The 12,238-nt window shown below is 41.6% G+C and overlaps 1 protein-coding gene across 1 annotated transcript in view; it reads left to right on the top strand.

Annotated features, from left to right (window-relative positions):
- Window positions 1-12,238, top strand: part of LOC148523863 (lysine-specific demethylase 4C-like) — a 378,114-nt gene that overhangs the window by 156,251 nt on the left and 209,625 nt on the right. Inside the window, exons 5-6 of the mRNA XM_088472582.1 lie at window positions 8,663-9,024; window positions 10,709-10,835. Coding sequence (XP_088328708.1) covers window positions 8,663-9,024; window positions 10,709-10,835 — 489 coding nt within the window. The remainder of the gene's footprint in view (window positions 1-8,662; window positions 9,025-10,708; window positions 10,836-12,238) is intronic.

Here is a 12,238-nt window from a genome sequence, read left to right as displayed (position 1 = left end):
AGCCCCAGCAGCCCCTCTTCTATGTGCCCAGCCAGCCCCAGGTGTAACCATTCTATGTGCCCAGCCAGCCCCCCTTCAGTTTGCCCAGCCAGCCCCAGCTGCCCCCTTCAATGTCCCCACTCCCAGCCAGCCCCAGTTTTTTATGTCCTCACTCTGCAGCAGCTCCCTTCTATGTCTTCCACTCCCCAGCCAGCCCCAGCCTTTTATGTCCCCACTCCCTAGCCAGCAGCAGCAGCCCCCTTCTATGTCCCCCACTCCCCTGCCAGCCCCAGCCTTTTATGCCCCCACTCCCCAGCCAACCTCTTTCTATTTCCCCCACTCCCCAGCCAGCCCCAGTCGTCTATGTCTGGACTCCCTAGCCAGCACCAAGCCCCCAGCCTTTTATGTTCCCACTCCCCAGCCAGCCCCAGCTGGGCCCCTTCGAATGTCCCTTCTCCCCAGCCAACCCCGTCCTCCTCTTACCTTACGCTCCTCTGCTCTGTCCTGTCTCTAGAGTTGCTGTCCTGTCTCTAGAGTGCGCGGCGTGATTTCAGAGTGTCACGCACGCCAGAGCTTTCAAAGAAAAAAAAACTGCATTGCATGTGCCAGCATACAGTAGCTGCTCGGCCAGGGTGTGGACGTGTCGGCAGCTGTGAGAGCTGCTCCACCGACACCATGCGCCCTGTCTGGAAGCCTTGAATGCTGAATGTGTTGGAGGCTCAGCAGGCGATTCCACCCTCCCCCCCCCCCCCCCCTTCCTGCTTGGCGTGCTCAGGCTGTCAGCTGTGACTCACTGAGCGCAGCCACAGACAGCAGTCTTCAGGTGTGATACGGCCGCCTATGCGCGGCAGTATCAGTCTTTTTTTACTACATTTTTGTGGAGGAGGCGGCCCAGGACGCTAGGTGGTGGTGCGGCCCGGGGGGCACATGGCACCCTGCCCCCTGGCCCAGCCCGCCCCTGGGTGTCAATTACTTTCAGTTCTCTGCATAATCAACAGTGTGATTTTGGTGTGTGTTTTTTCTTTATTGAATTGACAAAGAAAAATAAAACAATAATAAAAAAAATATCATTAAGTATAAATATCCAAAACCATTATCAAAGTACACATGTTCACATACATCTTGCATCTGTAGTTCCAGGCATCTTTTCTTGCAACTTTTTCCCTTCAAATGTGCTATGTTCGCAAAGAGATGTGAGTTGGACACAGAAGCAGCTTCTGCTGATTAAAATTATATGCGGCATGTCTATAGTCTGTGTGCGACTGCATGTAAAATGCTATGTTACAGGGTCAGCGGGTGTGACGCTTTAACGGCTGTGACACTGTAGCCACTTTGCGAATAACAAGCATTTGAAGAGAAAAAGTTGCACGAAAAAACGCTTGTGCTACCGAGTCACGCCACGGCATGGCACGACTAGAAGGGCTGTTTAATGCACAAGGAAGTAAGATGTATGTGGACACACCTGTAGTAGACCCAGCTCCAAACCAGATCCTGAGAATACATACGGGTTTCGTACCAAAGTGTACCTCAGAAACACTTCTAAAGCTGCTCTCTAGCCGAAGAGGGGAAGGTGTCAATGTAGCTCTCCCATGTCTCAATGACATTTTTATTATTTTATAAACTATTACTTCAGCTTTCTATTTCAACTTTTGTTGAAAATAAATTAAGTCCAGGCTATTAGTTCCACTGCACATACTGTAGGTGTGAAGGCCCCAAGACTGGCTGGTGAAGTGCCTCCAGACAGTATGGCCAGTGAGCTGAGTATCTCCCAGTTAACTTTTATTGCTAAATTGCGGTGATAGAATATATTCTGTTACCGCAATAAATCTTCTCTCTTTCTTTTCTATTGTTAAATAGATGCCTTAATGTTACACTTGAAGAAAGTTTATTGTATGCTACTTGATGGCAGCAAAACATTCTGGCTTTAATAGACAGTTTGCGCACCTCTAATGTAGCAGGCTTCTATCAAATTGGAGGGTGAGTGACCTTTCGGACTTAAATGCACAAGAAAGAGAGTTGATTAAGCAAACTGGAAGATGTTTCCTTGATGGGCACATGTTATGGTGCTTTCCTAGTGCAAAGACAGGCATGAATTTTATGCCTGGTGTGGGCAAACTTGACTTGAAATACAAAGATTATTGAGCGTCTATACTGTATGTGTACACGCTGAAGAAGAGTGCTGCACAGTGTGAAGTGATATAACAACCAAACAGAATAGAATTCAGGTGTATATAAATTCCATCCTAGAATTCATATACTGTAGGTCAAATAAATATATATATATATATATATATTCTTTTTTTTTTTTTTTTGCTGCTACTACAGAGTATATCTGATATACTCCAAACAATAATACAAATTCAAAGTTATTTTTCAATAACAAGGAGCGCATTTAGATTTAACGAGAATCAGTATTTAATAACCAATTCATACAAACACATACAAATCTGAAATTACTTTGCAAAGTTTATATAATAACACAATATATACTCTGATATAATATAATACATATTTCAATCTCTAGTTTTCCTTTATGTATATAAATTACTAATAAAAAGAATAGTGCGCCTTGCAGAAACCCAATTAGGGGCAGCCAATTTGTGTCCTGGTTTGATATTAAACAGAATTCAAATAGCCGAAAAAGTCAATATTAAGCAGTCTCCCAAAAGTAACGCCACCTGTAGCAAATACTCAACCTCCCTTTAGGTTTAATGGAAATCGCAATGTCCACACCAGCAGTCCACAGTGTACAGTTGTATTAGAGAGCGTTACATAGCCTCTGTTAGAGTCAATGCGGGCTATGTTCTCCCCGCTCTCACGGTATTGTAGGACACGCTGTTAATGTGAGGTGCTGTTTGTCCCTTGGAGGGAGGATGCTCGATGTTGATGCTTCTCCGGCTGGTAGACAGGAGGTTTTTATGACTGGCTGTAGAGATCTTACAGACTGCTGCACGCAGATTTTATATCCCTGGTATTGATGTGTTTCTCTGCTATTAATGGTATCTGTTTCTTCAGAAGGCAAAAAGAATATATATATATTGTGCGTTTTGTCAGATCATCTGCACTATCATGCAGTCTATGGCTGGCTAAGTGACTATCCTTGCAGCCACTGTGAGGTGCACATGAGAAAGGGGATGTTGTGGGGCATATTGTAAAAGACTTCTCTCTAAATGTACAGTAGTTTAATACTCAAATCTAAAGGTAAGGAAAAAAGTTTAAAAATAAAAGCATAAAATTACCCAGGTATTCTTGTTAAATAAATTTGCCTGTAATCGTACCTCCTAATATGTAGTCCATGTTAATAGATTAGGCACCTTATGTTACACTTAGCAGCTTCATATAAAAATATATGGTCATAATTATGTCATGTTAATAATTCTGAGTGTATATTCGGCATATATATCAATAAGCTTATGCAGCCATGGCCAAAAGTTTTGACACAAGTATTGGTTTTCACAAAGTCTGCTGCTTCAGTTTTCATGATGGTAGTTTGCATATACTCCAGAATGTCAAGAAGAGTGATGAGATGAATTGCAATTAATTGCAAAGTACCTCTTTGCCATGACAATGAACTTAATCCCAAAAACATTTCCATTGCATTTCAGCCCTGCCACAAAAGGACCAGTTGACGACATGTCAGTGATTCTCTCGTTAACACCGGTGAGATTGTTGACGAGGACAAGGCTGGAGATCACTCAATCATGCTGATTGAGTTAGGTTAACAGACTGGGGGCCTGATTCAGAGCCGGACGCTATTTGCGCTCGCTCATTCAGAAAAAGGAGCCGGCTATTTAAATTGAGCGCTCGCTCTTTGCGGTCTGTTGACGCCTCTGTGTCTGAACGAGCAAACGAAACATGCGCTCGCTATTTTTTAAAAAACGCCCCCTGGCCGCTCGCATCCTAAGTCATCTCCGCTATTTATTAGATTAATCGAGTACATCGAAAGGCGTATGAACTTCTCGCAGTGCTTGTGGTAGCATTTTCCTACCGCAATCATGCGAGCAGTTCAGGCTAAAAGACAACCAAGTGACGTGGTCAATGACGCTGCTTTGTTAATTATGCACACCCTGAAAATGCCTGTTTTGACTGTTTGACACGCCTGCGTTCGGATCTCCACTCCCCGTTTTCAAGCACCTTCCCCTGTTACCACCCACAAACGCCTCATTCCGTCACTCAAATTAGCAAGCATTCGCTATTTTGCGAGCACACAATTTCCGACCGCAATGACTGGTTCGCGCATGCGTATTACAACCCATACGCATGTGCAGTTGTGCGAACATCGCTCGGAGCGAACGAGCGGCCGCTTACGAGTGGCTTTGAATCAGGCCCTGGAATCTTTAAAAGTAGGGTGGAGCTTGAAATCATTGTTCTTCCTCTGTTAACCATGGTTACCTGCAAGGAAACACAAGCAGTCATCATTGCTTTGCACAAAAAGGACTTCACAGACAAGGATATAGCTGCCAGTAAATTGCACCTAAATCAACGATTTATCGGATCATCAAGAACTTCAAGGATAGAGGTTCAATAGTTGTGAAGAAGGCTTCAGGGCACCCAAGAACATCCAGCAAGAATCAGGACCATCTCCTAAAGTTAATTCAGCTGCGGGATCGGGGCACCACCAGTGCAGAGATTGCTCAGGAATGGCAGCAGGCTGGTGTGAGTGCATCTTCACGCACAGCGAGGCAAAGACTTTTGGGGGATGGCCTGGTGTCAAGAAGGGCAGCAAAGAAGCCACTTCTCTCCAGGTAAAACAGCAGGGGCAGACTGATATTCTGCAAAAGGTACAGGGATTAGACTGCTGAAGACTGAGATAAAGTTATTTTTTCTGATGAATCCCCTTTCAGATTGTTTGGGGCATCTGGAAAAATGCTTGTCCAGAGAAGGAAAGGGGAGTGCTACCATCAGTCCTGTGTCATGCCAACAGTAATGCATCCTGCGACCACTCATCATTCATGTGTGGGGTTGCTTCTCAGCCAAGGGTCTCACTCACAATTTTGCCTAAGAACACAGCCATGAATAAAGAATGGTACCAAACATCATCCAAGAGCAACTTCTCCCAACCATCCAAGAACAGTTTGGTGACGAACAATGCCTTTTCCAGCATGATGGAGCACCTTGCCATAAGGTGGCTCGGGGAACAGAACATTGAAATTTTGGGGCAATGGCCAGGAAACTCCCCAGACCTTAATCCCATTGAGAACTTGTGGTCAATTCTCAAGAGGCGGATGGACAAATAAAAACCCACAAATTCTGACAAACTCCAAGCATTGATCAGGCAAGAATGGGCGACCATCAGTCAGTATGTGGCCCAGAAGTTGACTGACAGCATGCCAGGGTGAATTGCAGAGGTCAACACTGCAAATATTGACTCTTTGCATAAACTTAATGTAATTGTCAATAAAAGCCTTTGACACTTATGAAATGCTTGTAATTTTAGTTCAGTGTACAATAGTACCATCGGACAAAAAGGTCTAAGAGCACTAGAGCAGAAAACTTTGTGAAAACCAATACTTGTGTCATTCTCAAAACTTTTGGCCATGGCTGTATATACTAACACAATATAGGAATTTTCACCTGATATGGGGCTGTGAACAAAAAGCTGCATTACTTCCTATGGAGCAGTAATGCAACTTAACGTGTGTGGCTAATTGAATAGCTAAGAATTTGCCTAAATTAGGCACTTAAGGTTTTTGATTAGCATAATTTGGCCAATTATGACATGTCATATTTGGGGTAATCTGCAAAATGGAGAATAGTGGGCTAAATCATGTGGGAGAGGTACATGGTGGTGCTATATTGACTGGAAATGTGTCTTTAAGCTTACAGGGGGGATTTACAGGTGTAGTGTAACATTTTTTTAAGAGTGGCTTAAAATTACACAAAAATCATCTTGCAGACATTTTTATGCATCACAAATTATTGTAGAGCATTTACAGTGCATACGGAAAGTATTCACAGCACTTCACTTTTTCCACATTTTATTATGTTACAGCCTTATTCCAAAATAGAATAAATTCATCCTCAAAATTCTACATACAATACCCTATAATGACAACGTGTAAAAAGTTTTTTTGAGATATTTTCAAATTTAATAAAAAAAAAAAAACCTAAGAAATCACATGTACATAAGTATTCACAGCCTTTGCCATAAAGCTCAAAATTGAGCTCAGGTACATCATGTTTCCACTGGTCATCCTTGAGATGTTCCTACGGCTTAATTGGAGTCCACCTGTGGTAAAATCAGTTGATTGGACATGATTTTCAAAGGCATACTCCTGTCTATATAAGGTCCCACACTGGACAGTGCATGTCGGAGCACAAACCAAGCATGAAGTCCAAGGAATTGTCTGTAGACCTCCGAGACAGGATTGTCTCGAGGCACAAATCTGGGGAAGGGTACAGAAATATATCTGCTGCTTTGAAGGTCCCAATGAGCACAGTGGCCTCCATTATCCGTAAATGGAAGAAGTTCGAAACTACCAACACTCTTCCTAGAATTAACCGGCCGTCTAAACTGAGCGATCGGGGGAGAAGGGCCCTAGTCATGGAGGTGATCAAGAACCCGATGGTCACTCTGTCAGAGCTACAGCATTCCTCTGTGGAGAGAGAAGAACCTTCCAGAAGGACAACCATCTCTGCAGCAATCTACCAATCAGGCCTGTATGGTAGAGTGGCCAGACGGAAGCCACTCCTTAGTAAAAAGCACATGGCAGCCTACCTGGAGTTTGCCAAAATGCACCTGAAGGACTCTCAGACCATGAGAAACAAAATTCTATGGTCTGATGAAACAAAGGTTGAACTCTTTGGCATGAATGCTAGGCGCTATGTTTGCAGGAAACCAGGCATCGCTCATCACCAGGCCAATACCATCCCTACAGTGAAGCATGGTGGTGGCAGCTTCTTGCTGTGGGGATGTTTTTCAGCGGCAGGAACTGGGAGACTAGTCAGGATAGAGGGAAAGATGAATGCAGCAATGTACAGAGACATCCAGGATGAAAACCTGCTGCAGAGTGCTTTTGACCTCAGACTGGGGTGACTGTTCATCTTTCAGCAGGACAACGACCCTAAGCACACAGCCAAGATATTAAAGGAGTTACTTCAGGACAACTCTGTGAATGTCCTTGAGTGGCCCAGCCAGAACCCAGCCTTGAATCCGATTGAACATCTCTGGAGAGATCTGAAAATGGCTGTGCACCAACGCTTCCCATCCAACCTGATGGAGCTTGAGAGGTGCTACAAAGAGGAATGGGTGAAACTGCCCAAAGATAGGTGTGCCAAGCTTGTGGCATCATATTCAAAAAGACTTGAGGCTGTAATTGCTGCCAAAGGTGCATCAACAAAGTATGGAGCAAAGGCTGTGAATACTTATGTACATGTGATTTCTTAGTTTCTTTTTTAAATTAAATTTTCAAAAATCTCAAAAAACTTTTTACACTTTGTCATTATGGGGTATTGTGTGTAGAATTTAGAGGACAAAAATGAATTTATTCCAGTTTGGAATAAGGCTGTAACATAACAAAATGTGGAAAAAGTGAAATGCTGTGAATACTTTCCGGATGCACTGTAGTTTACTGAAAAACACTTGCATTCTATCATTTTTCATTGTTATTAAACACAGTGGAAACAATCAGCCACTTGACATATTTTAAGCGCCCCAAATACTTTACTTTTAGCCACTAATAGACATTTATGCTGTTATCTAATGTTAGTTTGCACTTTTTTGGGGCGCAGGCTGATTTCCCCATTTTTCACCAAACTCAGCACAGCTAAGTTCATAGAGAATTACCACGCCAGGGTAAGCTAGTTAAGCTAGTTAAGCGGGACCTCACACACACACAGTAAGCAAAATGGCCGTGAGATATGAGCATTAAATCGAGCAGCGGTAAACAAGAGTTTCCGGCGGCTATTTAAATTTGGCCCTAGTTGTCAATTTCACTACTCAGTGCTGTACATTTTAGTGAATTGTGTATATGCCCAAAGTGAAAATATGAAATGTTGCCAACTGTACCTTTTTTTTTATATCTGAAAATACCTGAAATCTTGCATAATGTTTGTGTAATGTTCTCTTAAGGGGCCTATCCATTAGCAGATGGTTTTCTGCAAGATGAAAGACAAAATATATCTATTGAAAATTCCGGTGGCTGTGCTGAATGATATCTGTCATGTACATGACAGATTTTGGCAAAAGATGAACGATATCGCATGACCTCATTCTGTAAGTGGATTTTTTTCTCTGCAGCGCTCTGTAGCTGCTGCTAATATCTTTCGTCGTTTACCGCATATAAACTGCCAGATATTTCTAATATCTGGCAGCGATATGTGATAATTAACCAACATGTTGGAGAGATGAAAGATTCAATTTATTGGCCTCGGGAGTGCGCATATGTCATCGTTCATGGCCTTTCCACAGCAGATAAATTGAACGACCGAACGATATATCGTTCAGTCGTTCACTTTATCTGCTAATGGATAGGCCCCTTTATACTAATAAAGGTGAGTTTGTTCCTATTGTAAAAAAAAACAGCAAAAAACTAAAGACTGTCCATGGTTCTATGCTTATATATGGAGTTGACTGATGTTAATCTGTGTACATGAATGGATTATCCTCTCTAAAATGGCATATATGCTAGTAGGTCATGTGCGTTTGATCTGTATTAATAAGGTTCATGTCTACGGTGTACAGATTCACTTTCTATACCTTTGGAACAAGATAAGAAAATAGAAGAAAAGGGTAACCATGACCTCAGTTTGGCTGCTTCTGGCCTTGCAGAATTGTGTGGTCATTTCGTCCCATCTGCAGAAGAAAAGAGAAAAGAGGACACAAACTCACTGCAGGGAACTGACCAGAAACCATGCTGTCAGGAGACCCAAGGATATGATCTTCCAGAGGCAGTCTCTCTAGAGAAAGAGGAGATAAGCAGCTTTACTAGTGACGATGGTGATGTCAGTGACATTGAGATTGCTGAATGTGGCCTAGAACCTGGAGAAATTCCTTGTATGATGAACGATGGGAAACAGCAGTGTCCTGAAAAGCCCAATCTGTGTGTAAGAACCGATTATTCCCTTGTATTTATTTATTCTCTATCCTATTGAGCGGCTGTATAGCTGATCTTTAACAGTAAAAGTACTAGCCTCATTAATGTTTCAAGGATAGTATTATACTTGCTCATTTACTGAAACGGACAGAGCATTAATCACTATAAATCAAGATGGATTTGATTGTACAGCCCTGACAGCCAGCCTTCTGTACTTGTAAAATTAACAGCTATCAGCATAAATCATTGGATTGGACTACAGTGAGCATCATGTATGACAGGTTACCTGTCATGCACATAGAGGTGCCATGATAAAGTATAAAGCAACATTACAAAATCCATGGATACCATGTTTCCTCTTTAGATTTACTAGCTGTAAATCAGACCCATGATTTTTCAGTGAAGTGCGATGGTGCATTGGCAGTGGGATACTACAAATTAATTTCTTACATGTCAAATTTTGCAACACATTCTACAATGCTCTCTTTTTCCTCTGCCTTATAGGCTTTAATTCCAGGGAAATACTTCCAAACCTCAAATGATGTTATAGCAACTCTTAATTATAGAGCAGTAAAAGTTGCTTGACCATCTAATGTTTTGTGCTGCTGCAGTATTCTTTGTTGTGTATGAAATAGCCCCAATCAAAGACACTGTGGTCTGCAGTTTTGGGCTTTGGCTTTTGATGGTAGTTACACCCAAAATATAAGCCTTAACTTTAGATCTTGTGCTTTTCTTCTGCAGTTGTTAAACTTGATTTGCACAGCTGCAGTAATGTGATATTTATTAGTAGAATTTGTGCTAGAGCGTTACAGGGTGTTCCCATTTTCCTGGCCTCTTCCACTGTGTACATCATTACTTGTAAAAGAGGATTTTTTTTTTAATATATAGCTCCTTTGAGATACAATACAGAGCAGTTTGGAATATAGCTCTGTTATATAATTTGTTAATACATCACAAGTACTTTTTTTGTTTGAGATTGAAAGTCAAATAAAATGCATGTAACTAGACTTATTTCCTCCTCCTTCCCCCAGCAACATGAAGTCTTCTATTGTGGGCTGGTTCAGTTAGCCTTTAGACTCCATGGTTGCCTTGTATGTTATGTTTCTCTTTGCATTACCAGAAATGATGGTAATGAAAGCATCACTCATTTTTGACAAAGATAAAGTACCCTACACATTATTTGGAATCATAATATATAATGCTACTGTTGGGACCTTTCGGCTGATTGATTTATCCCTTTGATATATTATTCTTTTATTGTGTCATTTCAGCCAAGTAACCTACACTTGCATTATTGCAATGCATTGGGGCTCTTTATCACAGTAGTTGTTTTCTCATCAAGTTTCAATACAAGTTTTAGACCTAAAGTAAATGGCCGCAAAATGGTTTCCATTCCCAGTCAACATCCTATTTGGATAGTTCAGATGACGATCAAGGCTGTTGAAAAATTAAGTTATGCGATGACCTGTTTCATAATAAATTACAACCACACTAGTTATACATTGTGGGACCTGGCCTGAACATACATGTGTGGCCAACCTACATCTATCCGGTTTCTTGGTGCTCAAACATAGCTGAATTCACCCATGGTATAGAACACACTGTACTGCAGCTTAGTTTTAATCTTGAATTATGTGTGCATTTTATTAACACGCACGCTTTCTGTTTTAATTAATAAATCTTTTGTGTTCCAGATCACCGGTTGGGCAGAAAACAATGGAAAACGACAACTCAGGACAAAGAGTTGGAGACTTCCAGTGGGCAAACCTCCTTCTAGATCTTTAATGACAGTAGTTAAGCAGCAAACAACTAGTGATGAAGGTATATATTTTTCCGTATACTATTGATTTGAGGATACATATTTATTATATTTTATTTTAAATTTCTTTTTTCAATCCAGTTGTATTTCCATTAAATACATTTCAGATTTTGCTTTGCTTGGTGTTCTAGTACTACCCTAATGCTATTCCTAAGCCTACTGGAAATGTTAACATTCTATAAATGTCAACCTTCTGCTGATGACATTGTGATTCGTCAACATGTTAATAGCTGACTTAGTGATGACATATTTGTCTAACATGGTGAGGCCATTGTAGCTATATGATAGAGACATGACAAGTTGTCATTTATCTTTGTTTACTTTCACTAATGTTCATTAAAAATATGTATGTATGTGCTGCATAGCATCCTAATATCACATACTTAGCCAGTACCGTAACTAGAGATGTGCAACCGATGCCTCCACATGGAGCGCTAGGGCTCTGTGGGCGGCACCATCACCGCCCCACGGTCTGTTTCTGGCTAGCAGAGTGCCTGGTACAGCACCCTGCAGCCAGGATCGCTTGTGCAGTGCCGTCCTGTGGACGCTCCAGATTGGCACTATGCAATCTATACAGCCTACCAGGTGTCCTCGGTGCTGCACTTACCGGTGCTGCAAGCCCTTTTGCATGACGTTGCGCACTAGGGAGCAGCACCAGCACAGGGCACATTTGAGCCCTGTTACAGCCCTGCACTGATCTATAACCAACATATGATTTCCTGTTACCGACCTGCATGCTTCATGCAGTATTGGCTAGTGTACAATACGCGTTAATGTTGAGCATATTCTACATGATCTACTGTTTTTTTTTTTTTTTTTTAAAGTATCCTATTCAGGAAACACAACTACACACTTAACTTACTTCCTAGCTTTCCTGATTGTAAATTTAGGATTAGAGATGAGCAGTTCAGTTTTTCTGAAAATCGAACACACCAGAACTTTGGGGTTTTGAGTCAAGCAGAGTCCCGACTAAGATAACTTTGGGGTTCCAACTAAAAAAAACGGGTCTTGTGTGTTTTGAATTGCATTTAAATCCCTCCCTCGTGTTTTCAAGTGATGAGGCGGTCAAAATTGACTGGAAATGACAGGGAATTAATGTTATTGGTGTTAATACTATAGGAACAAAAACAGGTTCAAGTTGCATGATCTTAGCTGTTTATACAAATTTTTAAACAAATCCAGAACTAATACACTTGACGGTGGTTTTTCCAAAACCTACACACAGGGGTCTGCACACATCTCTACTTAGGACATCTGATCCACCCAAATCACCATTGGTCCAACATGTGCTACATTATTACCCCTTTTTAAAAAAAGGCCAGATGCCTTTTGACTTGCCAAAATTGTGACTGTCCATAGAAAATTGTGTCTGCTGTTTAAGATATGATGAAATATCAAAATAGAC

This window comes from Taudactylus pleione, unplaced genomic scaffold (assembly GCF_031769625.1).
Source record: "Taudactylus pleione unplaced genomic scaffold, aTauple2 ptg000127l, whole genome shotgun sequence".
Lineage (NCBI taxonomy): Eukaryota > Metazoa > Chordata > Amphibia > Anura > Myobatrachidae > Taudactylus > Taudactylus pleione.
Note: the sequence above shows the minus strand (reverse complement) of the source record. Positions and strands in the feature narration are given on the sequence as shown.